Consider the following 27538-nt stretch of genomic DNA (forward strand, 5'->3'; position numbering starts at 1 on the left):
TAACTATGTGCAAAAAAAAAAAAATGACTCATCTCACCATAACCCCTTTTTTCAGGATATGCCCTATTTTCTGCTCCTGAATGATTGCTGGTCCTCAGTCTAATGATGGAGCATCTTAGCATCTTACTTAAGAAGACTTCCAGGTGGTAATGGAGACAATTGCCTACTCTTCTGGGAGTTGGGGAGATTACCCCTTTATCTATGAGCCTTCTGGATATTCCAGGAGAGTTATTGGGTCTGGGGTATCTGCCCTTTATTGGGAGCTTCCAGGAGAGTTGGAAAGTAAGATTTGGTGAACCATGTCAAAGAAGAATGTGATCAGTGTGATCTTGGGGAGATTTGTCGAGTCTTCTGGGAATCATGGAGGTCTCCCCTTTTTCTAGAGTCTCCAGAAGAGCTGGAGAGTCTGGCAGGTCTCCCATTTTTGCAGAAAACATTTCAGGAGAGTGGGCAAATATGATGTTGTACTGATATGTAGAATCAGCTGTCACAAGTGTGTCATGGCCTGATGAGATCTCGGGAGGATTTGGGATCAGAAGATCACAGCATTATTTGGATCACAGATCTCTTTAGTACGCTGAGTTGGACCATACTTAATTCCATCCGGCACTGAAGTGGTTAAGGTTCATTTCTATCCTGCAGTGATCTAACATGTAGTTGGAACCTCAGCTGCAGTCACTCCCTTCTACTACATATATCCACTTCTCACTCCTCCTTATGCCGGCTATAGCTCATACCTAAGCTGACCATGTTGAAGGAGCTTGTCGCTCGCTGCATAGCTGTGGTGTTGTTTCTATTGCAACTATGAAATACTGAAGAAACCTAGGAGTGCTTGATGTTGTGTCTTTCTCTACCTGTATTATCCTATTGTAGAGACAAGACTAACGTCTTGCTGTCCTTCACCAGCCAGGGTGAGTATAGGGTCAGTGAGGGCCTATGCACATGATTGGGACACGGGGGAAGGACCCATGCAGGAGCTTTAGGGAGCACAGGGTTCAGCCTCAGATGAGTGGTAGAAGGTGACCCAACTGACCTCACCCTAGCGTAAGGTCCTACTGTTGTATTGTTTTCCTGGTGTACCCTGTGTGTTGGGTCGCTGGCTAGGGTTTCTCCTCTACCCCGGCGTGACACTACCCTGGAGTTCCCACTGTGTCGCGCCACTTGCCAGGAGTCCTCCCATGACCAGGCAAGAAACCTAAAGTCACATCATGACATCAGCCATGTCTCTGTACACAACAGGACTCTGTTCATATGTTCAGTTGTCATCCATTTGTAACATAAAAAAATAAATAGCTCTGTTCCAAACGGAGCAAAAATGGACGCAGACTTTGGTTTCCGTTTTGTACTTATTTGGCAGCCGTTTTTGGCCTGACGGTAACGGACCCATTTTTACTAGAGGTGCTCTGACCACCTGTAGTGTTTTGGGCATAGGCAGTAATTAAAAAATAGATCCATTAACGGATGACATAATAGATGAATATCTATGATGATCCATCTCCAATAGTCTTCATAGAAGAAAATCGGAACCAGTTGCCAAAGTTGTGCAATCTACTTTTTTGTGGCTGGATCCCAGTCAAAGTGAAGACAATTTAGAACACTTCTGTCCACATTAAAATGAATGGATCCTGCACTGGATCATTTAATTTCTATTTTTGTTTTCCCAAATCCGATCCAAAACTGGAAATACCTCCTGGACATTGGATTTTGGTAAGAAAAACACTTAAGACGTGTACCGTGTCAATCTTCTGGAGCCTATCCTTGTTGGAATCGATTTCAGCCTTAAACGCTTGATGTTTCAACCATTTGCTGTGCAGATTGCGAGCCGCCTCGTATGATGTATCCTGGGCGGTCAGCAATTTTTCATTTATCCATAAGGTAAACTAAAAACAAAAAATAATAGGTAAATAGACATGATATATACAGTATATTGTAAGATCTTCCTGCCTTCTTCTGGTCTGAAGCCTTAAACACAGAGGCCATTAGGTTGTTCCCTCACCCCCTAAAGTTAGATACTTATTATTAGGCCTGGGGACATTTTGCTTCCATGCAAGTTACAACTTTGGCAATAAAATTATAAAATACTACTAAATTCCCAAATATTAAAAAGTATATAAAAGAAAACCACATACCTCATCACAGTTTTCCACGAAATCCTGCAGATCAACATGATCCTTTAACAGGGTTGATACGTTTTTTGCCTTATCCACATTCACAGCGTACCTTCAGGAATAAAACGCTCCGTCAATCAGCAGAAGTCATTCTACAATACTAAATACGTTTTTTCGTATGGCAATGTATATAGTAAATGCAATAAAGAGGCATAACCGTGTCTTGCTATCTCGATAAACGTATGTGCAACCAAGCCGCTGTATTCAAACCAAACCTTAAAATGATGCCCCCCAAGTGATCAAACTTTTGTCACCTCTCCAAGAGAGGTGATAAATATTGGGAAAATTGTTTTAGGAGGTTGGATTCTTCATGGAGCTTTCTAGGAGGATCCAAGAAGTACCCAAAACAATTATCCAACTTTGGGGAGGATTTTTTTTTTTCTTACATAAATGCATGTATTTTAGGTCAAAAATCATTTTTACAACCAAATTTCATTAAAGATTGTAAGTTCATGGCCGGCGTAGGGGCAGCGAGCGGGTTGGTGGAGCCACTGGACCACAGGGGGGACCCGGGCTAGTGGGAAAGGCTTAACAAAGCGCCTATCGTGAAGCAGACGCCAGGTGCTACTCCCAAGGCAGTGACCAAAACTGTGACAGCCGACCCCCCCAGGGCAGGTACGGACACTGGTACGGGCAGAGGTATAGGCAGGTACAGTCAGGATGACTGAAGCAGACAGATATGGGGCATAGCAGGGACAAATAGGTATGTAAAGGCAAGTACAGGTGACGGACATAGGGATAACAGGACAGGAGCACGGGAACCTGACAACTAGCCAGCGGAATGAAGACTGACTGACTAACTAAAGTTGTTGCACAGGCACCTCCCCTAATGGAAGGGTGTCTTAAATACATAGTACCTCTCAGCCATAGGCTGAGAGGTATTTCTGGGAAATAGCACGCCAGCCCTTTAAGAGGAGACCAGTGAGCACGTGGCATGCACAGGCCCCGAAGGGACAGGGAAGCAGATGAACACATTTGCAGCCTCGAAGCAACCTGGCGGCGACGGTCCCGGCATTACAAAGATTTTGCATCATTTGCCCTTTGGAGCCTCTGTGCTGCCCTATGTATTGCTGAAAAAACAAAAAAAAAACTACATAAAAACAAAAAAACAAAAAAGTGAGCCTGAGTATGAGATGGTATACATGGAGCTTGTGAGACCATGTTCACACTGGCCATAAGACAAAGAGAAACCAAGGAAAAAATTGTGAAAAAATACCCTGCTGTAACTAAATAAAAGCATAGTGCATATAAACATAGGGTACTTAGTAAACACTGTTTTTGATCAAAAAAAGCATAAAGCTATCCCACCAAACGTCAAGGTGTACCCAGTTGGGATAGTACCTACACTCTCTAATATTAAAACCTTGCCATGGGTCTAAAATAGGCCTCAATGTGGCTAAGGGCTGAGAGTGACCGGGTCCCAATGTGACGCCCTGGGCAAGCCAGGGGTCACAGGTCATTGCACCACCACACCCTACACCCCAGTAAGGAACACCAAGGCTACCAAAATCCTTGTTGCCTTCCTCCAGGGGCTGATGTTCACACCAGGGGGTGGGCCAGGTGGTTGGCTCCGCCCACCGAGGAGTACACAGCCCTGGAGGCAGGAGGAACCAGGCAGTTAGCTCAGGGAGAGCTTGAGTGTGGAGAAAAGATCAGAGTTGAGTTAGGGAAGTGAAGGAGTAAAGAGTGGAGTGAGGAAAGTGAAGTGAAGTGGAAGGAAGGAGTAGTGAAGCTAAAGAGAAAAGCTGAAGTAACAGAAAAGGAGTAAAAGTGAGAGTAGTAAAGCCTGAAGTTGGTCCGGCTGTGTGCCAGGACAGTGTCAGCAAGGTCATCAGACGGCGGTGACAGTCTGCAGGGGAGACTGCTCGGAGGTTGCTGGAAGGACCGCGGACGGGTAGTGGCCCGGCGGTCTGGAGCAGTATACGAAGAACAGTCAGCACCAGGGCAGGGGCCTCTCGGACCCCGGCAAGGCTAGGAGTCGCCGTGAATTTGCCAAATCCGTCAGTGAAGGGGACGTCTGTCTCCAAACAACCAAGTCCCGATTGAAGGCAACAGTCCAACCATTGAGGAGAGACACCGCCACCGCCAGGGCACCAGTTTCTCAGGGCCAGCGCCTGCGGGCAAAGTAGGGCTCCTCCGGCCCATATCCAAGCCGGGGAGCGGGTTACCGGTGGGAACCCATCGCTACCAACACAGAAACATTAGGTGCAGGAAAAGGGACATCACCGTCACCTACTGGGGAAAGCAAGTGCAGCCGTCCGTGGGAACCGTCTTTCCAGCCGTGTGTTTTACCGAAAACTGTGTCAACGTCTCAGGCTGAGTGAGTACCACAGTGCCGCAAGGCACAGCGCTGCCCCCGCGTCCCTGCACCCCACCAAGCCCTGCATCACCCACCTCATCACTGGGCCCCGAGATCACCAACCCCTACCCACGGAGGGGCAACACAACAACTGGCTGCTCCATACCATCCTTCCCGGGATCCCCACACAGAGCAGCGGTGGTGTCAACAAATCACCACAACCGTGGGTGGCGTCACGGACAATAAACAATCCCCACACCCAAAAATCCCCTTTCACTCACGGGCGAAGAGCGCCGCTAGAGTCCCCGGGATCCGGCCCATCGCTCGAGCCACCGAGCAGCAGCAGGCCGCAGCAGCAGCCGGACCCGAGCAGCAGTGGGAGAGCGCGGCGTCCCCTCCTCCGCCCACGACACCAACAGGACACACAGTCAGGGGATGCACAGAATGAAATGCCCAGCTCACTGAAAAGGGGGCCACTCCCTGTTTGTACTGAATACAAAAAACTACATAAAAACAAAAAAGTGAGCCGGAGTATGAGATGGTATACATGGAGCTTTTAGACCCATGGCAAGGTTTTAATATTAGAGAGTGTAGGTACTATCCCAACTGGGTACACCTTGACGTTTGGTGGGATAGCTTTATGCTTTTTTTGATCAAAACAGTGTTTACTAAGTACCCTATGTTTACATGCACTATGCTTTTATTTAGTTACAGCAGGGTATTTTTTCACAATTTTTTCCTTGGTTTCCCTATGTATTGCTGGCTACAGAATGAGTTAACCGAGAAACTGTCAGTGAGTTCATTCTAAAAAAGAGTTTGTAACTCTTTCATCTGTCCTTCAATGAGCTCATCTCAGGTGAATTATGACCACTTCAGAAGTGTAAAAGGCAAAATTTTCAATAAAACCCAACTGGAAAAATTATTTTAAGCTACAAATACATGCACTTAGGTTAAAAGAAAATTGGCCCAAATGGACAACCCTTAATCCCAAGAAGAAGCAACAAAATAGGACCAAATTTTGCTCCCCAAGCTTACCTATCACGCAGTGAACCTGCTTTTTCCAAAGCTTTATCAGCAAAAATGTTCTTGTCTTCATCTAATTTCACTGCATTATTTATGGTTCCAATTATCTTTTCTTCGTTATTTTCCATGGTGCTCAAGAAGTCTTCATGTTTCTTTAATCTGTTTTGTGATGCTTGAAAAGTACTTGGTAGCTCAGTGTGAGCGAGGGTGTATTCCTAGGAAATGAATAATCATTATAATAATAGACGGGCAGTCACATAAAAGTTACATCTTACTGATTTAGTCACAAGACTTGATCTGGGAATCTAAGGGTTTTCTGTGACTTTAAAAGGAAAATCTGTTAGTAAGTTTGCTATGTAATCTGAGAGCAGCATGATGTAGGGGCTGAGACCCTGATTCTGGTGATGTGTGTTCTGAGTTTCAATAAAATCAATGTTTTATCAGCAGGAGATTATCACTACAGGACTAGTTGTCTCATGCCTCCTAGTCCAACCACACCCCCAGACACTGATTGGCAGCTTTCTGGCTATGCAAAATGTAAACAGAAACTTGCCAATCAGTGGTGTGGGCGGGGTTATACACAGCTCAGCATTCTGAGTTCTGCTAGAGCTGCAGCAGACTTCAAAGTGGAGAGGGAGAAGGGGTTAAACCCGCGCAATCCGCCAGTAATCCAGAAGGAGATGTTGATAAATTAAACAATCTTTAGTAAGTAAATCAACACCTGGTCCTGAAGAAGAGGTCTTAGACCTTGAAACGCGTAGACCCATGGAATATAAGATTGTTTAATTTATCAACATCTCCTTCTGGATTACTGGCGGATTGCGCGGTTTTAACCCCTTCTCCATCTCCACTTTGAAGTCTGAAACACGTGGGGCCGCAGCAGCCGCCATTATCTCATGCTATCTGTGGTGGTTGTGACCTCTCACAACCTCAATCGGTGAGTGCATTTACCATTTGCTAACTGTGTGTTTAATCTGGTAAAACCCTATCAGCGCTTCTCTTTTCTAGCTTAGAGCTGCAGCAGAGTTACAATAAAGACTTTGATGGTTTTACTTCAAGAGGAATTTGTGCCGGATCCGTTTCTTTCTTCTCTATTAGCAGAGAAAACTGCAGTTGTATCAAAATGAGAGCAAGCATCCCAGTAAGTGATATATCACTAGAATCAGGGTCTCAGCCCCTATATCATGCTGTTCTCAGATTACATAGCAAAAAAACTGTTGACAGATTCCCTTTAATATCGATGGACATCAAGATCAGATCGGAGTGGTCTGACTGATTAGCTTTATTGATGAGGCTGCAGTGCTCCAACGAGCTGCGCATCCCTTTCAATATCAAGAAACAATCAGTATATTATGTGCTGACCATGTCAGTCACATTCATTTGGATAGAACTGAGCTGCAAAGAGTTGCAGAACCAAATATAGACACTACAAAACGTTTGGCCAGAGTGTGGTGGTCGCATCAATCAGTTTTTTGGTCGGCATCCCCGAAGTCTGACCCCACTGATCTGATATTAAAAGAGAGACCCCTTTAAGAAACCCCTTCAAGAAAATGGATAACTGGAAGTTATGGAGGAACACTACCATGTAGAAACTCATTCTATGAACCAGAACAAAGGGGCACTGCAGCAGTCACCCCATCTATGCCCTACATGGACTGGCATTAATTTTAATAGCAGATATGTAAAGCTTAAATCCCCCCCACCTCTTCCAGCAGGTCCTATATTTGATAAGACCGAGATTTCCTAGCTTCTATTGCAAAATGAGGTCTGTGCAAAGTGTGATGCCCTGGAGAATCCAGGTAGTCACAAATAGGCCCCTGCATAACATCTTTCCACACTAAGGAAACATTCAGCCAACCATTAAAGCATAGTCACCCCCTTAGGGACAGATAGACACACCAGTGGGCGTGGCCAGGCGGTTGGTGCACACCCACCCAGGGGTTTAGACAGCCCAGGGCGGGAAAGTAGGCAGTGAAGTGTTGAAGTTCAAGTTGAGAGGAGCTGGGGCTAGGTGTAGTCCCAGCAGGAGAGAGAGAGTTCAATTTGAAGGTGCCAGGGTTGGAGCCCTGGTGCCACTGGCTAGGAGGCAGATGGTGGTCTCCATCAGCAGGAGACGGGAAGACGGCTCGGTGGCTCGGTGGAACCGAGGCATACCGGGCCAGGGTTGTAGCCCGCCGGTACCGACACGGGGAACCGACACGGAAACCATAGCACAAAGGGGGGTACTTGGACCCTGAAGCCAGAAACCAGAATCGACTGGAGCTGGTTAATTAACCAATTGAGGCCAGGAATAGAGGTTCTGTCCCACCCAAAGTCCCTTATAGAAGACAACAGCCCACCGATTAGGGATAAGAGGTCACCACCAAGGCCCATAGATCCCACGGGCCAGCGTCTGCGGGCACGGCTCCTTAGGCCACATCCAGCTGGGAGCGGACTCCTACGTTTTATACTGGGAAGTCTTTTTCTAAGTAAACAGTGCAGGAAAAGGATAGAGACCACCAGCCGGGTGGGGGACCCTGAATTCAGCCGGCCATGGCACCGGCCACCATCACTTTGGTTTACCAGAGACTCGTGTGTTTGTTTCCAACAGTGAGTACACCAACACCCCCTGCGGTCGTCATCTCCCCCTGCATTGGAGCCATCGGGTCCCGGGGCCACCATCCCTGCCCACGGAGGGGTTAACAGCTTGCTGCACACCATCTCCCCCGGGTGTCCCGCAATAGCAGCGGTGGTGTCCAACCTCACCACACAATGTGGGTGGCGTCACGAACTCAATACATACATATACGTCCATCCCCCTTTTCATTCGGGGTGTCCGCGAGGCCCCCGGGTCCGGAGATCCTCGAGCCACCACCCCTGAAGGTCCGGACTCGAACAGCGCCGGCTGCTGGCACGGGGCGGCACACAAACATACATTGTGTTTTTTTAGATTTGTCTTTACATGCATTTTTAATACCTGATTGCTTAAAATGGCTTCAGATTGCTTTACGTCTTTCAAAATCTTCTGGAATTCGAGGCACTGAGAGAGGAAATGTTCTCTGTTATTCCACATTATGTGCAGGTCGTTCCATCCAACCTCTAAATCCTTCACCCTTTGTTCCAGCTGCTGGTACTGAGGGTCAGTTTGTCCGCTTGTTACTCTCTTTCCTGTGTCCACAATATCATGGAGATCAGGCTCATGACGTCCCATGTCATCTTTGAGCGCGAGGTGGTTATGGTAGAGCTGTTCGGCTTCTACCAGGGACAAGGGGGTGTCTTCTGATGCTGTTGACTGTTGTGCCCGATAGAGCCAAGTCTCAAAATCAAATAAGTCAACCAGGAATTTTTGCAACTTGCTGCTTTCCCCAAGTGAGTCCTCCTGATTTTGCAGCGCCTTCTGTAAGTCCTGCCACACATTGTTGATGACGATCAATTTATCATAAATCTCCTGATCGTGCTCAGGATTCTCATCTGCCAGTTTTTTCCCTTCTTCTTGTAGATTTACGAGTTTGGTTTCAATAGCTCCAAGATCTCTCTCAATACCATAGAGCTTCCTCTGAATTGACATGACTGCGGTGAGATCATCTCCAAGGTCCTGGATGGAATCAACCACCCTGATCTTCTCCAAAATCCAGGTGTTGGTTTCGTCACACTCCAAACAAAAGTTGTGGAGGCCAAGAGCGGAGTCAATCGCTCTTCTCTTGTTGGCCACCATACTTTGAAACTCAGCCCACCTGCATGAAAAAAAAGAAATATGTTCTATGAACTTCTGGATTCTAAGGGAGCAGCCTTCAACACCTCATACTAGATTGGGTGCAAATAGCTTTACATGACTCCGTCCATTGACCACGTCTATAATTTGTAACAGCTGGACCGGAGCCCTGAGAACTGTCTCTTATCTGATGGCTTCTACAGGTCTTCTTTTGATTAGCCACCATAGCGCTATGTCATCATTGTGGTGTGACACGAATGTGACGTTGCGTCAGTCCAGCTCATCAGCAGAAGAGTCATGGATGCCGTTAGCTAAGAGGCAGTTCCCGTCAAGCTATCGCAAAGTGTGCAATATTTGAAGGGAAGCCAGCACTCTCAACGTAAAGTGTTGTGCTCGAGGAAAGGATCAAGTCCCGTTTATTGAAAGAAGATCTCAGCACCAATAAGACAATGAAATTGAGCTGCTGCAATGTGAAGAATTTAGTCCAGACCGGCACCACAAAAAAATCCAACAATCCAACGTTTCCACCTCAGTGAGGTCCTTTTCAAGGATATCTGTGTAGAATGCGCCACAGGTGTGGATAATATAGCTGGAGGCACCAGGAGGGGGACGGCAGCTTAACTGCCAGGGGACCATTGCATGTATGGGAGCTGCTGTCCCCCACCTGGCGCCTCCAGTTCGAAACGTTGGATTTGTTGTGGTACCAGTCTGGCATAAACTCTTAACATTACAGCAGCTCAATTTCATTGTCTTATTGGTACTAAGGTTTTCCTTTTATATGTCGCAAAGTATGGACGTGGCCTACTGACTGGGTTGTGCAAATCGATTTGTGCCCAACTCTAATTTAGAGCCATTACACCCAGTACCCACAAAGGATGAGCAGAATAAAAGGCTTTACCATGTATGTCTGGGAAAGGGAACCAATAATGTCTTATGTCATATCTACAGATTTCACTGGGACCAACTGACCTTCTAATATGTATGGAAGTCAACCGAATATCCCCCAATAGTAGATACCTGGGGCTGGATAAGGATGTTGACTTTTAACATGCTTAAGGTACCGTCACACATAACGAGATCGCTAGCGAGATCGTTGCTGAGTCACGGTTTCTGTGACGCAGTAGCGATCCCGTTAGCGACCTCGTTATGTGTGACATCTACCAGCGATCAGGCCCCTGCTGTGAGATCTCTAGTCGTTGCAGAATGGTCCAGGCCATTTTCTTCAAAGGCGATGTCCTGCTGGGCAGGACACATCGCTGTGTTTGACACTGTGTGACAGGGTCACAGTGACTGCTGAGATCGTTATACAGGTCGCTACTGTGACCTGTATCGTTCCTGCATCGTTGGTAAGGTCTGACTGTGTGACATCTCACCAGTGACCTCCCAGTAACTTACCAGCAATCCCTATCAGGTCGCATAGTTTTCGGGATCGCTGGTAAGTCGTTGTGTGTGACTGGGCCTTTAGTCTGGTGGAGATTAGTCACAAACCTCCTTTAATAGCTTCAGCTTAGGCTTTCTTTCCATGTAAGAGAAGTAGACAATTAAAAAAATAACCCAGTATCACCTGGCGTTCATGTGCTCTTGGCCATGCTTCACGTGCATTCTGTTGGGATGTCCACTTTCGAAGAGAACCTCAGAAGCGTTATTGACATTTTCAATCTGGGATGACACAGCATTCATCTCTTGGCCCAGAGTATTAAATCTAGAAAAACAAAGAGAATTGTCAAATCTGCCTTTTACCTGCTGTGCACATTACTCCCAATAAATATGTTTTATCTCGAGTGTAGTGTTATCTTTAAAGAAGATGATGTGTCACCTATGCTGAACCACTCCCATGTCCTCCAAAGATTCGGGGATCACCATCTTGCCCAGCCACTTCTCCTTCTCATTCATCCACATTTCACATGAATCTATTTCTCCAAGAATTGTATAATACGCCAATGTATCTTGAAGTTTTTGGGAACGTAAGTCGGCGAGAGATGCCAGATCAGAGTAGAGAGCCTTCAGTTTTTGGAGTCGACTATCTATCTCGGGGGATGATTTGTAGTCCTCCGGGAAGGTCTGAACTTGTTGGTTAAGACCTTCCAAAACCTTTCTGTTCAACATAATGTCATCTAGAAGATCTTTATGTTTCTTCACCAGAACATTGGTGGAATATTCATCGTTACCGATGTCATCGGTTTGCATGATACGGTATGAATCCTGCATCCTGGCAGCCAGATCATCAGCATCAACCTGAAACTGGAAAAAGTTTTCAGTGTCCCGTAACACTTTGAGACGGAAAGCTGCTAAATCTTTCAGCTGTGCCCACTCTTCATTAACATGGTCAATTCGTTCCTGGATCTTAGGTGTGTCCGGATGCTTATTGGCAATCAGAAACTCTCCATCGCTGATGACTTGCTGTAAATTAGATTCGAGGCCTTTGAGTTCATCTTCAAAAGCCTTATGTTTTCTCTGTAGGATGGAAATGGTGGTGAGATCTTTTCCAAAGTCCATGGAAGTATAAATTTGTTCTTTCTCCTTTATCCATCTTTCTATCTCATCCATGTCTCCAAAGAACTTCCACATGCGCCTACACTGCATTAGCTGAGCTTTCCGATGTGCCGACAATGCGATAAGATCTTGATAACATAACTCTAAGTGATTGACTCTGTCTTTAATCAGCTGGGGATCACATGGCTTGTACCCTACAAGATAAAACGGCATTAAGTTAATATAAAAATTTGATACATAAATAATAAGGGTAAGGACACTATATGATAAGCGACGACACAATACATAACAAGAGCACTATGTAATATGGATGCCACAAATACATATTAAAGGAGGACATTATGTCCTAAGGGATGGTGCAATACATAACAAGGGAGAATACCGTACTAAGGGAAGGTGCTATCCACTATAAGAGCGAACACTATATGATAAGAGACAGTGCTATACATAATAAGGAAGTACATTATGAAATAAGGGATGGCACTATACACACTAAATTACACTGTGTGCAGAATTATTAGGCAAATGAGTATTTTGATCACATGATGCTTTTTATACATGTCGTCCTACTCCAAGCTGTATATGCTGAGAGCCAACTACCAATTAAGTAAATCAGGTGATGTGCCTCTCTGTAATGAGGAGGGGTGCGGTGTAATGACATCAACACCCTATATAAGGTGTGCTTAATTATTAGGCAACTTCCTTTCCTTTGGCAAAATGGGTCAGAAGAGAGACTTGACGGGCTCTGAAAAGTCCAAAATTGTGAGATGTCTTGCAGAGGGATGCAGCAGTCTTGAAATTGCCAAACTTTTGAAGCGTGATCACCGAACAATCAAGCGTTTCATGGAAAATAGGCAACAGGGTCGCAAGAAGCGTGTTGGACAAAAAAGGCGCAAAATAACTGCCCATGAATTGAGGAAAATCAAGCGTGAAGCTGCCAAGATGCCATTTGCCACCAGTTTGGCCATATTTCAGAGCTGCAGCATTACTGGAGAATCAAAAAGCACAAGGTGTGCCATACTCAGGGACATGGCCAAGGTAAGGAAGGCTGAAAAACCACCACCTCTGAACAAGAAAGATAAAACGTCAAGACTGGGCCAAGAAATATCTTAAGACTGATTTTTCAAAGGTTTTATAGACTGATGACATGAGAGTGACTCTTGATGGGCCAGATGGATGGGCCAGAGGCTGGATCAGTAAAGGGCAGAGAGCTCCACTCCGACTCAGACACCAGCAAGGTGGAGATGGGGTACTGGTATGGGCTGGTATCATCAAAGATGAACTTGTGGGACCTTTTCAGGTTGAGGATGGAGTGAAGCTTAACTCCCAGACCTACTGCCAATTTCTGGAAGACAACTTCTGCAAGCAGTGGTACAGGAAGAAGTCGGTATCGTTCAAGAAAAACATGATTTTCATGCAGGACAATGCTCCATCACATGCATCCAACTACTCCACAGCGTGGCTGGCCAGTAAAGGTCTAAAAGATGACAAAATAATGACATGGCCCCCTTGTTCACCTGACCTGAACCCCATAGAGAACCTGTGGTCCCTCATAAAATGTGAGATTTACAGGGAGGGAAAACAGTACACCTCTCGGAGCAGTGTCTGGAGGCTGTGGTGGCTGCTGCACGCAATGTTGATCGCAAACAGATCAAGCAATGACAGAATCTATGGATGGTCGGCTGCTGAGTATCATCATAAAGAAAGGGGGCTATATTGGTCACTAATTTTTGGGGGTTTTCTTTTTGCATGTCAGAAATGTTTATTTCTAAATTGTGTGCAGTTATATTGGTTTACCTGGTGAAAATAAACAAGTGAGATGGGAATATATTTGGTTTTTATTAAGTTGCCTAATAATTCTGCACAGTAATAGTTACCTGCACAAAACAGAAATCCTCCTAAGATAGCCAAATCTAAAAAAACCCAAAACACTCCAACTTCCAAAAATATTAAGCTTTGATATTTATGAGTATTTTGGGATGATTGAGAACATAGTTGTTGATCAATAATAAAAAAAAATCCTCTAAAATACAACTTGGCTAATAATTCTGCACACGGTGTATAAGTGATGACGTTACATATAATAAAGGAGGACAGTATATAACATAAGATTGTGCTATACATAAGAAGATGGACACTATATGATAAAAACTGGTGCTCCACATAATAAGGAAGTATAGTATGTAATAATGTATAGAGTATTTTAGACTTTTTTTATTTTTTACTTCATTCTTTTATTGTGTTTTCATAAATTAAATAGGAACATAGTTGTTTTTCATTGTAAAACTATGTGATTAAAAATATTAATATACTGGCACAATAAATTCAACTACAGCTATTATTAACAAAACAAGACAGTTATGGCAGATTTTAATGTAATATGAGTGCAGCCATGCATGTAAGTTTTGTCTATTTAGATTTCAGCACAAGTGGGAGTTACCTATTTACCTCTGTTTCTGTGATTCCGCGACCTCTATGTATTGGGTGTGCGAATGCCCGCTTGTGTCGTCTCCTCCCGCCCCCAGCGCAGCGTCTTCTATGCCCGCTGTTGAGCGTCCTGGTTACCTTGATTACCGACGTGGGCTCTGACGCCAGCGGTGGGTGTGTGTGACGAGCGATACAACTGCGCATGTGCCGCATTAAATACAATACATTGGTTGAAATGGCGGTCATGTGACCACGTACACGCTCATAAAAAGGTCCTGCCGGGACACTATTCAATCACCCATGATTAAGCCAGCATAGTACTGCGAAACGTACGTCGGGTTTGCACGGGAGCTTCTTCCAACCGTCTGCTCGTTCCTGCGCTGACACCTTGACCGGTAATATGCCTCACCGTTTTTCCCATCTCCCGCTGGGACTTACAATTTAGCCATTGTGACTGGACTGATTTTAGGGAGGGTAGAGTTTAAACGGTGTGGAGGCAGTGTATCTTTAGCGCGGGTCCAAGCTCACCCACTGTACCTCTTATTGTTGTCTCTTATATCTCAGGTCTTATTGTGTCACTATATATGCAGATTGTCTATTTATGTATTGTAATGAAACTTGTTTTAACTCTCATACCAATAAAGCCTTTTATATTTGTATCCTATAAAACTCCTTCTTTTTGTCTTCTATACAGCTATTATTGGGCTATGTTCACAACACAAAGCATTCCTAGCTCGTAACCTTTTTTTTTTTCTGCTCCACCTGTCTAAAATTTTTCCACAGTCTAATAACTAGCACCTAGGAGAGGTCACAACCTTATAACTTTATAAGCCAATGTCCAACCCTAATGAGAATTGTAAAATGACCAGGAATAAATACCAAGCCATAAAGTCATCTACAGAAACCTGTTTCTGGGTATTTGCCCCTCATCAGTGTAAAGCAGGATATGGTTGGCTGAAAAGTTTTCTACAAACTGAACCCTTCACCTACCTTCTCCGGTGACAAACTTCTTCATCGCTGTTTTATAAGACTTCACTTTTTCCTCCTGCGCAGCTATGTCAGCTTCAGTTAATAAGTGTTTTTGAAGCAAATATTCCACTTCATTCAGATGTTTTCCAAAGTCTGGAGATAAAATCCCATTCTAAAGGATGATAAAATGCAACGAAAACATTGTCATAGTGTAAAGCGGATCATAGCTGTAATAACAAAGCTTGTGAAAAAAATGTTCCAACCAATGGAGAAGATTTCCGTTAGTGAATTATTGAGGACACCTTTCCTCCAAATTCTCAAATCTTGGGTAAAATCTGTCTTCAGGAATACAGACTTTCCATTACTGAGATAGGAAATGACAGTTGATGCCCATAAGGTTCTATGGAGAACTATAATGGTCTTGTCAGGAGAACTTGCAGCAGAAGGTCTGTGTCCTCCTCTCTTCATACATTTTTAAGAGCACCAGCTGTCATCTCGTTTCTCCGTATTTTGAAGTCTAGAATTTTTTGGTCATTATATTTATTATATTTATACAGTACTGTCAGACGTAGTTTTACATAAAACTTGCCAACTGCCGCCATTGCAGCATCAGACACTGTGAACATTATAGATTCTGACACTCCACCCGATGGCTTCTCTGGCGTTTTAGAGTAACACAGGTAGACTCGGGCGTCAACCAGCTGTGTGCTCATTCATTGACAGGCTAGCAAGAGTTAACCTCTTCTGGGATCATATTTTGAAAGGAAGCCTATCACATCTGCTGCTCTCATAATTAGGTTGGAGGAGATTTTCCACCCACGCCGACTATTGTTTCTGCTGTGTTGTTCTGTGTGCTGTGGTGTCCCAGATTTGCTGCAGAAAGAGTTGCTTTGTGCTTGATGTTGTTGTTGAGTTTACCAGTTGTCTTATTGTTTCTACCCTGCTCTTGTTTTCCTCCTTACCTCTTATTGTCTTATACGTGTGTGTGTGTGTGTGTGTGTGTGTGTGTGTGTGTGTGTGTGTGTGTGCTATATGACAGAGTTTTGGTTTCCCCTGTTTGTCTAATTCTCTGGGCTAAATCACACTCCTGTCTCAGGCCCCCATTGTGGGAGTGGGAGGGGGTATAAGATCAGGTCATGTCAGAAGCAGGGCCAGGAAGGAGACTCAGACATCCCCACCATTAGGGGTATCTCTGAGAGTAGGGATAGAACAGAGCCCCATATTGTGAGGGTCAGCCTAGGGGCCTAGGTTTCCCGTACTCCACATAGTCCTTTGTGACATATACCCATCAGAGAACTATTTTTTTGATCCAGAGTTCCAAATCCTATGCAAAGACCCACATTAAGATGGATTTTATTACACAAATTCATGCATTGAATTTTAAGGGTTTTCGAGTGGTCCCCAAACAATTTTGTACTCAGAAAATAACAATAAGAGCAGCTCGCCTTCCCCCTCCGTTAGTCCAGTAACAGCCGCTGGTCCAGTCTCTGTATATTGATGCAGTAGTGACATCATGCACATCACCGCTGCAGCCATCACAGCAGCTTGTGACATCTATATCGGCAGAGCAGTGATCGGCTGCAGCGGTAATGTGCAGTGTTGACGTGACATCACAGTTGCAGTCAAAATGCTTTGACCGGAGCAGTGGCAGAGAGCTGGTGCTGCACGATGGTAGGATGAGTACCTGAACATTTTACTATTTAAAAGCATTACATTATTATTATTATTATTATTATTATTATTATTATAAAAGCATTTTGGAACCACTTTTTCTTAAACTGAAAATGCCTTTAAAGGTATAAGTCACCAGATTTCATAAAGCAACCTGCACACATTGCTAAACAGATCTGTAGGACCCAATGATGCTGGAGTACTTACTTTAAAAATCCATGTTAGAATGACTGTATTACCCTGAGTTATTTTTTTCCATAAGTCCAATTAAAAAATAAGGCCGCTTTCATATTGCGTTCAGTGGTCCCTTCGGGGCTTTCCTCTGAACCCCCTGCAAAACAGGTTTCGGACATATGTGCCCATGGGGCCGTTGACTATAATGGAGCAGACGGAGTCACAGTGTGCACCATTTTCGGGAGTATATGCTTTTTAGAGGCAGACACCCAGATACAGTCTACCATGTCCAGATGTCCACCTCCAGAAAGCATATACACCCTAAAATGGTGCACGCCAGAGTAGACGGTGCACCCTTATAGTCAATGGCCCAGTCAGTGCATGCGTCTGAAACCCGTTTTACGGGGGGTTCGGATGAAAGCCCAACGGGACCACTGAACGGAGGTCAGAACGCAATGTGAAAGGGGCCTAAGTGTCAAAGTGTATTTAAGCTCCACCCACCCGGCCTGACAGCTGCAGCTTGTACGGAGCAGTGTGAGATCTCAGCAGCAGGAAGAAGAGGTGCTAGGAAGCTGGCAATCAGACTAGGTGGGAAGAGATTGCAGTTAAATTTGAAAAAAGGATCCTACAGCTATTCTGACCTGAACGTTTAAGGTAAGTACACCAGCCCCATCAGGTCTACATGATCTATATATTTATATATGTAGGTTGTATTGTGAAATCTACTGCACCCAACTCCAAAAAGGTGGACCCCACTCTGCCTGGTGCTATGGATGTAGTTAATAGAGAGTTTGCTGTAAATCTAAGGCCCTTTCTCCATTTTTTCTAGAGGTTATTAGGAACTCCCATAGAAGTGAATGGAGAGAATTGCATATGTGCGGCCACAGCCGCACACATGCACACAGCAGCAGCGGCACCAGGCAGAATGGAGTTTTGAGGACTCCGCTTTGGAGATAGGTGTGGGTGCCACAGGTGGCTCCCACATATATCAGACATTTATGTGCATAGGCCCTAAAGGTATAGGATGAGACTAGCCCTTCAATAACAAAATACTATAAATCAGGACATGAAATAGATGGAGAATCACTTTCTCTGATACTAAAAAAGAAAATTAAATGGTTGAAGAGGATCTTTATATCTGCATGAATGGACTGAGTGGAGAACGTATCCTCACCTTCATTTCATCCATCCAGGTGACCGTGTGCAGCATGTCTTGGAAAAGAACTTGAAGCTCAAGATTCATGTTGAGTCTTTGCCGCCTGTTATGTAGCCGCTCGAGTAGATATTGCCAGAGGCGTACGATGTTGTCTTTTCTGGCATTAATCCTCTTTATGTCATGATAATTCTCATTCTCCAGCTCTTTGGCTACATTGACGATTGCCTGAATACGTCCTTCGTAAGCAAAGATGTCCGTCTCAATAGCTTCATGCTTTTTGTTAGATGCTTCCACCGATGGCAAGTCGCAACCAAAATTATCCTATGGTAGGCAACAAGACTACAGTTATATACCGTATCTCATAATGTTGATTCAAGTTTAGTGATTAAAAGGGATATTTCCTCCTTTAAGGAGACTCGCTTAATGATGACCTATCCTTAGGATATAGAAATATGAGATTGGTGAGGGCCCGGCATCAGGCACTCGCCCCAAGCAGGTGATATCTGCTCCGACAGGGCCCGTATGTAAGCGATGAAAAGAGAAAAAGACCTCAGTACTGCAACTTCTCTCCTGTTCCCCTGGATGGTAGATAAACCGCAGTACCCGTCAGACGCCATTAAACAATGTACAGGGCTCCACTATGCCCTCAGTACATTACTAACATCTGGTCACTGCTGGAGGAGAAATCAGATGATGAGTGTGGTGCTGGGTGTTGGACCCCATCAATCTTATTACATGGATAAATCGTCAATAAACCCCTTCCTTAAATTCTATGAGAACCAGACCTATCATAGTTGTCCCACATGAATTCTTCTAAAAGATCAACTTCGGCAAAATCCTCTTCTTGAAACAAAAAGCCGCTTACCTGAGCAATCAGATGCTGATTTTCCGCCACCCAGGCTTCTCTCATTGCGGCTTTGCGATCCAAACGTTTGGCCAACTGTTCCAGTTTCTCCTGTCGAATCAGCTCATTCCTTAGCGCCGTCTCACGATCATGTTCTGCTTTTTCAAGACGACCCCATGCCTGTATTTCACAATGTAAAACAAAGACAGCTGAAATCTCTTCTGAACGGTTCATCTAAAATTTCATGTCATTTACATTTTTATTTTATTAAAAAAAAACACATATTGGATTCTTCAAGACCAGGGATGTCAAACTCAAATTCATAGAGCACCAGAGTTCAAAATGTGGATAAAGTCATGGGCCAACCTAGTCGTGAGTCCCACATAGTGCTTCATACAGAAAAATGTGCCCCACTTAGTCCACCATAAAGAATAATGGGCCCACATAGCCCTCCATACAGAATAATGGGCCCCACATAGCCCTCCATACAGAATAATGGGCCCCACATAGCCCTCCATACAGAATAATGGGCCCCACATAGCCCTCCATACAGAATAATGGGCCCCACATAGCCCTCCATACAGAATAATGGGCCCACATAGCCCTCCATACAGAATAATGGGCCCCACATAGTCCTCCATACAGAATAATGGGCCCCACATAGCCCTCCATACAGAATAATGGGCCCCACATAGCCCTCCATACAGAATAATGGGCCCCACATAGCCCTCCATACATAATATTTCTATATTTCTAGGGAAGGAGAGAGTGCTTGTAAACTCTTTTTTTTTAGAGCTTGAAAGCACCACTGAGGTGGACCAGATCTCTGGATCCTTCAAGCTTGTGGTCCCTCAGGCGTTCCTACAAAGCTGCCTCCAGTAGCAGCGTGGCATAGTGCACAGTTTGGGACAGAGGAAGCAACCATGGGGCTTGTCCAACATGTTAATCCTCCGCTAAAGATAGAGCAGGGGAAGAAGCCTTTAATCCAATGTGTGTGGCCAGCTTTATGGAACGGTCACACAAGAGAAATACAGGAGCTGCAAAGTCTTTGAGATTTTACCAAATCTCATCCAAACACAAAGAACATAAATTGCAACAAAAATTGAGCTGCGATGCAAAGTTTAAATCCCCAGCATGGAAATGTATGCCGCCAATTCTATCTTTTACAATGCACATCTTATTGCCATTCACAACACTGGAATTCTGATTGATAGTAGATCCCATTAAAATGCAATAGGGTCAGCCAGGATTGGTTGGGAACAATTTAAAAACAGATCTATCATTCCTGCTCTGCCACAATTAAAAACAGAATCCATGTTTGTAGCTAAAAGAGAAAAAATATATATATATAGGACATCTCACCCCAAGGAACCGTGACTTGATACTGCTGTGTGGCAGGAAAACTGAAGAAAAGAAAATAATCCAGCTATTGTTCTACTTGAAATACCTTTGTGCCGCCCCCGTGTCAGCAGCCGGAGCTGCTGGGATCCAGATCCGCGGTGGCTCGAGGGGCGTCCGGACCCAGGGGTCATGTGGCCACTCAAATAATAGGGGTATTTACAGGGGATTGTGTATTTAAAGTTCGTGACGCCACCCGTGGTGTGTGGTAAGGTGGAGTACCACCGCTGCAGCTGGGAGTACCCGGGGGCGATGAAGTGGGTAGCTAGGTGTTTAACCCCTTCAAAGGTAGAAGGATGCCCCTGGACTCGGTGATGGGTGTTGGGGAGTGCCGTTGGGGGTGAAAGGGTCACTTGTGTACTCACTCAGTCCATAAAGCTGACACCGACAACTGGATAAACCAAAGTTCTGGACACAGCTGCTACTGAGGGGAGCACGTTTGGGTCCCGTTCCCGCTGGTGTTGCCTGATGATCTGTGACCTTTCCTTTGGCACTCAGTTCATTTGTCAGTTGGTCCCTGTAGTGTAGAACTAGTTGGGTCCGGCTCCCCAGTGTGGCTAACTGAGGGATCTTGCTCTCAGGGTTCACGCTTGGGATTTCCTGGACCGTGTAGTGGAAAGGCCTATCTCCCTCGTTGCGCTAATACTCCGATTTTCTAGTGGGTGGAGAGTGGATCTTGAAGGCTCTGTTCTCGTCGGGTCAATTGTCACTTTGCCTGAAGCTACTCCCTGACCTAGGGTCCATGTACCCCGTCGTGCCTTGGTGCCAGCCCGGTGATGGTGCAAGGCCGATGGCTGTCCTCCTCAACAGTTCCGTGCCCCTTGTCACGATCCCCTGCGACCGGGGGTCCAGCTCCTACCAGGCCCAGACCACCGTCTGCTAGCTAGTAACTTCCAAGGAGCCCAGCTCCTGACCTCCTCTCTCCTTCACTCTATAACTCTTTTCTGACTGACTCCTGACACTCCTTACCTCCCCTTACCAACCCCCCAAGTGGGCGACCCTATTCCACTCAGGTTATCCACTGGTGTGTCTGGTGGGTGTGGTGCAGAGTGTTCCTAGGATTTTGATTGGCTGATGTTGGCAACACCATTAGTTGGGGACCAAGGAGGAGATGGATATTGCACAGAAGGGCAGATTGCACAATACCCTGTGACGACCTGATAGGCCAGGGCATCACACCTTCATTTATCAACCCATAGGGCAATAACAGAAAAGTCAGTCAAAACTAAAAAAAAAACAAAACATCAAAATACGCAGACGCGTTTACAGAAAGGCGTCTGCGTATTTTAATGTTTTTGGTTTTTTTTGTGTTTTGGCTGTGAATTTTCTATTGTTGCTATGTGGGATGATGAATAAAGACATTTCAAGTAGAAAAAATAGCTGGATTTTTTTGTTTTCTTCTGTTTTCCTGCCACACAGCAGTATCCAGGCACGGTTCATTGGGGTGAGATGTTCTCTCACTCTCTCCTCTCTCTTTCATCTCTCTCTTCTCTCTCTCGTCTCTCTCTTCTCTCTCTTTCTCTCTCTTTCCTCTCTCTCTCCTCTCTCTTTCCTCTCTCTCTCCTCTCTCTTTCTCTCTCTCTCTTCTCTCTCTTCTCTCTCATTCTCTCTCTCCTCTCTTTCCTCGCTCTCTTCTCTCTCTTCTCTCTCTCTCTTTCTCTCTTTCCTCTCTCTCTTTCTCTCTCTTTCCTCTCTCTCTTCTCTCTCTTCTCTCCCTTCTCTCTCTTTCTCTCTCTCTTTCTCTCTCTTTCTCTCTCTCATCTCTCTCTTCTCTCTCGTTCTCTCTCTCCTCTCTCTCTCTCTCTCTCGTTCTCTCTCTCCTCTCTCTTTCCACTCTCTCTTTCTCTCTCTTTCTCTCTCTCTTTCTCTCTCTTTCTCTCTCTCTCTCTCTTTCTCTCTCTCATCTCTCTCTTCTCTCTCGTTCTCTCTCTCCTCTCTCTCTCTCTCTCGTTCTCTCTCTCCTCTCTCTTTCATCTCTCTCTTCTCTCTCTCGTCTCTCTCTTCTCTCTCTTTCTCTCTCTTTCTCTCTCTTTCTCTCTCTCTTCTCTCTCTCTTTCTCTCTCTTTCCTCTCTCTCTTCTCTCTCTTCTCTCTCTTCTCTCTCTTCTCTCTCTTCTCTCCCTTCTCTCTCTTCTCTCTCTTTCTCTCTCTTTCCTCTCTCTCTTTCTCTCTTTCCTCTCTTTCTTTCTCTCTCTCTCCTCTCTCTCTTCTCTCTCTCTCCTCTCTCTCTCTTTTTCTCTCTCTTTCTCTCTCTCTTTCTCTTTCCTCTCTCTCTTCTCTCTCTCTTTCTCTCTCTCTTCTCTCTCGTTCTCTCTCTCCTCTCTCTTTCCTCTCTCTCTCTTCTCTCTCTCTCTCTCCTCTCTCTCTTCTCTCTCTCGTTCTCTCTCTCCTCTCTTTCCTCTCTCTCTTCTCTCTCTTCTCTCTCTCTTTCTCTCTCTTTCTCTCTCTCTTCTCTCTCTTTCTCTCTCTCTTCTCTCTCTTCTCTCTCGTTCTCTCTCCTCTCTCTTTCCTCTCTCTCTTCTCTCTCTTCTCTCCCTTCTCTCTCTTTCTCTCTCTTTCCTGTCTCTCTTTCCTCTCTCTCTTCTCTCTCTTCTCTCTCTCTTTCTCTCTCTTTCTCTCTCTTTCCTGTCTCTCTTTCCTCTCTCTCTTCTCTCTCTTCTCTCTCTTCTCTCTCTCTTTCTCTCTCTTTCTCTCTCTTTCTCTCTCTCTTTCTCTCTCTTTCTCTCTCTCTCTTTCTCTCTCTCTTCTCTCTCTCCTCTCTCTTTCCTCTCTCTCTTCTCTTTCTCTCTCTCTCTCTCTCTCTCTCCTCTCTCTCTTCTGTCTCTCGTTCTCTCTCTCTCTGTCTCCATTTCAAGTAGAACAATAGCTTAGCTGGAGTTTTTTTATTTTCTTCAATGACAGCGGCGTTATAAGAAGTTTAGAGAACTTGCTAACTTTTATGATGCAGATTTTAGAATGGATCCAATCTAAAATCCCCGGCAAATATGTATACAGACTTTCCAAAGATCCACAGCCAAATGTGCAGTGTAATCATTTGACATTTGACTGTTCTCTAAAGCTCAGTTTACACTACTGTCACGGCTTCCTTAGAAAGCACGATATAAGCGACATACTGTCTTACCCTATTGATGTCGGACACAAGCTGCCCGTCTCGAGGCACATACACTTTTTGTTTATTTTCCCTCATTTTGGACTGTATGGTGAACAGCAGGACCTCCAGTTCGCCCTTTTCTTTAAATCTGTGGATAAAATTGATTGTTTTACGTTAGTTTTATGTCCCATTGATATGAATCAGACACATACACACAATGTCACGCCATTCATCTTATGATGGTTCAGCCATTAATATAGCAGCCTTGGCCAGAATTGAGCTTACTTTGGTGGCTTTTCTATGGTCCTGTACGCACTGAATGACTGTAGCTGTTGCTGAACACCCAGCAAGGAGTTAGCAAACTTCCAGTTAGTGAGAGCGATGATGGTTTGTTCAATCCAGGTGAGCAGATCAGACGTCAGCCTTTCATATTCATATATCATCTTGTCTGAGTCCATGAGCTTATCGAGGACCTAAAGAAGAAACATATCATTAAGAAGACCAGAGGACGTACTATGTATCAGGGATTGTGCACGCAACATCATTTAGGGTATGTGGCGTTAAACTCTGGTAGTATGTCTTTTACAGCGTTGCTTTTTAATATTGCGTACGTTAATGGTGGGAGCCTTGTAAGAATGGCCTCTGACTCCTTCTCGTCTTTAAAAAACTGAAGCAGTTAAAAGAAGCTTAAATAGACTTAACATGTGCACAGTAAAGGCCACTTTACACACAGCGACATCGCTAGCGATGTTGCTGCCGATCGTACCCGCCCCCATCGTTTGGGACTCCGGGCAAATCGCTGCCCGTGGCGCACAATATCGTTAGTTCCTGTCACACGGACTTACCTGCCCAGCGACGTCGCTGTGGCCGGCGAACCGCCTCCTTTCTAAGGGGGCGGTTCGTGCGGCGTCACTAAGCGGCTGCCCAATAGAAGCAGTGGGGCGGAGCTGAGCGGGACTTAACATCCCGCCCACCTCCTTCCTTCTGCATTGCCGGCGACCGCAGGTAAGCTGCAGTTCGTCGTTTCCGAGGTGTCACACGTAGCGATGTGAGCTGCCTCGGGAACGACGAACAACCTGCGTCCTCCAGAATCAACGATATTTTGAAAAGGAACGACGTGTCAACGATGGACGATAAGGTGAGTATTTTCCATTGTTAACGGTCGCTCCTTGCTGTCACACGCAATGACGTCTCTAACGATGCCGGATGTGCGTCACGGAATCCGTGACCCCGGCGATACATCGTTAGATACGTCGTTGCGTGTAACGGGGCCTTAAGTCGTTTTTTTATTTCATATTGCATTTTTTTTTTCATTTTTAAGCGTTTTTTCAGGCGGGTTCCAGTTAGAATACTCCTGAAAAAGACTTTTTGTGCACATAGCCTAAAACTGCACTTACAAGGGTGGATTTCAGCCTTTAACGAACACTAATCAGTGATAGAAAAAAGGGGGTGTTATACGCAGCGATATCGCTTGCGATATCGCTAGCGAGCTTACTCGCCCCCGTCGGTTGTGCGTCATGGGCAAATCGCTGCCCGTGGCACACAGAATCGTTAGGAGCCATCACACAGACTTACCTGCCTAGTGACGTCGCTGTTGCCGGCGAACCGCCTCCTTTCTAAGGGGGCGGTTCGTGCGGCGTCACAGCCGCCCAATAGAAGCGGAGGGGTGGAGATGAGCGGCTGTAACATCCCGCCCACCTCCTTCCTTCCGCATTGCCGACGATCGCAGGTAAGCTGTTGTTCGTCGTTCCCGAGGTGTCACACATAGTGATGTGTGCTGCCTCGGAAACGACGAACAACCTGCGTCCTCTACAATCAAAGATTTTATGAAAATGAACGATGTGTCAACGATGGACGATTTGGTGAGTATTTTCCATCGTTAATGGTCGTTCATGCGTGTCACACGCAACGACGTCGCTAACGACGCCGGATGTGCGTCATGGAATCCGTGACCCCGGCGATATATCGTTAGTCGTTGCGTGTGACGGGGCCTTTAGTCAATCAGCTCCGATTTAAATTATTTTACACTAGCCGGCACACTCACACACTAACAATATTTCAGGACCCGCACATTTTGCATATTCTTGTCAGCACTTTCCTGTTTAAATAGTAAGACCAGTTGGCCACTGTGTGTATGAAGGATGTATTCCTCAAACATTATTACAGCTTTGGGGTCTTTTTTAACTACATAAAGTTTATTTAAAAAAAATGCATAATATAGCACATACAACAATACAGCAAATGAAAGAGATGATCAGATACACAGTGTATCGCCGAGATGTAGCGGCATACAAATAAGAAGATAGTACAAGTATTCCAATGTATCATATGTAAAATACACTAGTTTGTCTACTATGTACAATAAGCAGGTGTGAATACAAACAAATCCAGCAACAAAACCGGGAAATCAACTGCATCCGCTAGGTGTCTGGCTATTCCAAGGACCAATGAAACCTAAAGAATGGGCCTAAGGCGACCCAGGGATGATCAGAAGGGAAGAGAAAAAAAGGGGGTCAGGCAATTAGGGGGGGAACTCAGCCCACCAACCCCAAATGTCGTGTAGGAAACTAACCACCTGGGCAAAAGTGTCCCTTAATTGTTGAAGTTTAAAGGGAACCTGTCAGATGGTTCATGCCAAGTGAACTACAACAAGTTCCATCTCTGTAGGCTTGGATAAGGCATGACTCCGGAATGTCTGACTAAAGGCCTTACTAGAGTTTGATCGGATCGGTCATAGTCCGGGTCCGACGGATCCGGATCGGGTTGGCGCGGAAGTCCGGATCCGATCCGGAATCCGCGGCCATGTAAATCAATGGGGAGTCGGATCCGGGACGAGAGAGAGAAAGAGAGAGAAAGAGAGAGAAAGAGAGAGAAAGAGAGAGAGAAAGAGAGAGAAAGAGAGAGAGAAAGAGAAAGAGAGAGAAAGAGAGAGAGAGAGAAAAAAAAAATATTACCTGGATCGTGCACCCCGAATCCCGGGTACTGATCGAACTCGGATCGGACTCTCGAACCGTGTGGATCCGGATTTTGCCGATCCAGGTCCACTCAACACTAGGCCTTACCATTAACCAAACATTCCCCACCCACTAGGATTCTTATCTAAAACTAAACACCAATACTGCGTGACATTGGATATAAAAGCCACAGCAGCACCATTTATTAATAACAAAGCATAACAATATAACATTTCAAATCTTCGTTGGATACCACCAGAAAAAAAGGAGGGGGGGGTAACTGAAGGTTGACAAAACTGTTCAGTGCAACATCGGCCCACCTCCTGCCCTCAGCCGCACCACACCGACTCGAGAGCACCTGGCCAGATGTTGCCCACACCATGTCCCGCTGAGACACAACCCAGCAAGGACCCGTCTCACCAAACACTTGCACCACTAGAGGTAACCCGCTCCGGCACTGGGTTCCGTCCTCTCTTCTGTGCAAACCCCCACCTTCAGACAGCCCCCTCCTTTACGCCGCTGCGACAAATCACGATCTTCCTCCTCTTCATCGCCGATTCAGGACGCCGTCCAGGTAAGGATACCCACCCTCAAGCCTGTTCTGATCTATATACGACCCCTCTCTAGCACCACCCACTGACCAATCAAACTGAACCCTAGTCCTAACTGCCCCCTTAGTTCCTCCCCCAGATTTCCCGCTCAAACTGTACTTTAAACTTAACCCTTTACTAACCCAATGGCCTGACATCCCTCCTAGTCATGCTGCCCTCCCTTGAGCCCCTCTGGGGCAGCAGTCCGGGCTATTCCTTTTCAGAAAGAATAGATTTCAAAACTACGGCCGTAGAGGAGCCATCCATGATGATTAGTTACAAATTATATGTGCCTGCCGGCCTCTCCTGGCTCCGTACAGCTAGACTGACAGGTGTCACTCTAAACACACAAATAGGGACAGACATGTCAGTCTAGTGGAGTCAGGTAAGGAGAAGCTGGCAGTGACCGGTCTTAGACTAGACATCCTAGTCACTTCATTTTAAAGTATTATAACGAATTAAGAGACAATTGCACTCTAAAATGATAAGATATGCTACCAATGAATATAGGAATATGAACCTGTATTACTGCTAAGAAAATATATATAAAAATTGAAATACTTCGCATATAAAAAAGGTCCGCTTTAAGTG

General features: G+C 45.3%; 1 protein-coding gene across 2 annotated transcripts in view; it reads right to left on the reverse strand.

Moving 5' to 3' along the window:
• The window catches only part of LOC142257853 (spectrin beta chain, erythrocytic-like), a 155674-nt gene that overhangs the window by 79054 nt on the left and 49082 nt on the right, over nt 1-27538 (reverse strand). For both annotated transcript variants that reach the window (XM_075330105.1, XM_075330104.1), the window contains 11 exons: nt 23689-23876; nt 23434-23551; nt 18937-19095; nt 18090-18392; nt 15092-15242; nt 10998-11868; nt 10746-10883; nt 8447-9203; nt 5503-5705; nt 2130-2220; nt 1734-1880 (listed from right to left, as the gene is read on the reverse strand). In XM_075330105.1, coding sequence (XP_075186220.1) covers nt 1734-1880; nt 2130-2220; nt 5503-5705; nt 8447-9203; nt 10746-10883; nt 10998-11868; nt 15092-15242; nt 18090-18392; nt 18937-19095; nt 23434-23551; nt 23689-23876 — 3126 coding nt within the window. The remainder of the gene's footprint in view (nt 1-1733; nt 1881-2129; nt 2221-5502; nt 5706-8446; nt 9204-10745; nt 10884-10997; nt 11869-15091; nt 15243-18089; nt 18393-18936; nt 19096-23433; nt 23552-23688; nt 23877-27538) is intronic.

This window comes from Anomaloglossus baeobatrachus, chromosome 12 (genome assembly GCF_048569485.1).
Source record: "Anomaloglossus baeobatrachus isolate aAnoBae1 chromosome 12, aAnoBae1.hap1, whole genome shotgun sequence".
Lineage (NCBI taxonomy): Eukaryota > Metazoa > Chordata > Amphibia > Anura > Aromobatidae > Anomaloglossus > Anomaloglossus baeobatrachus.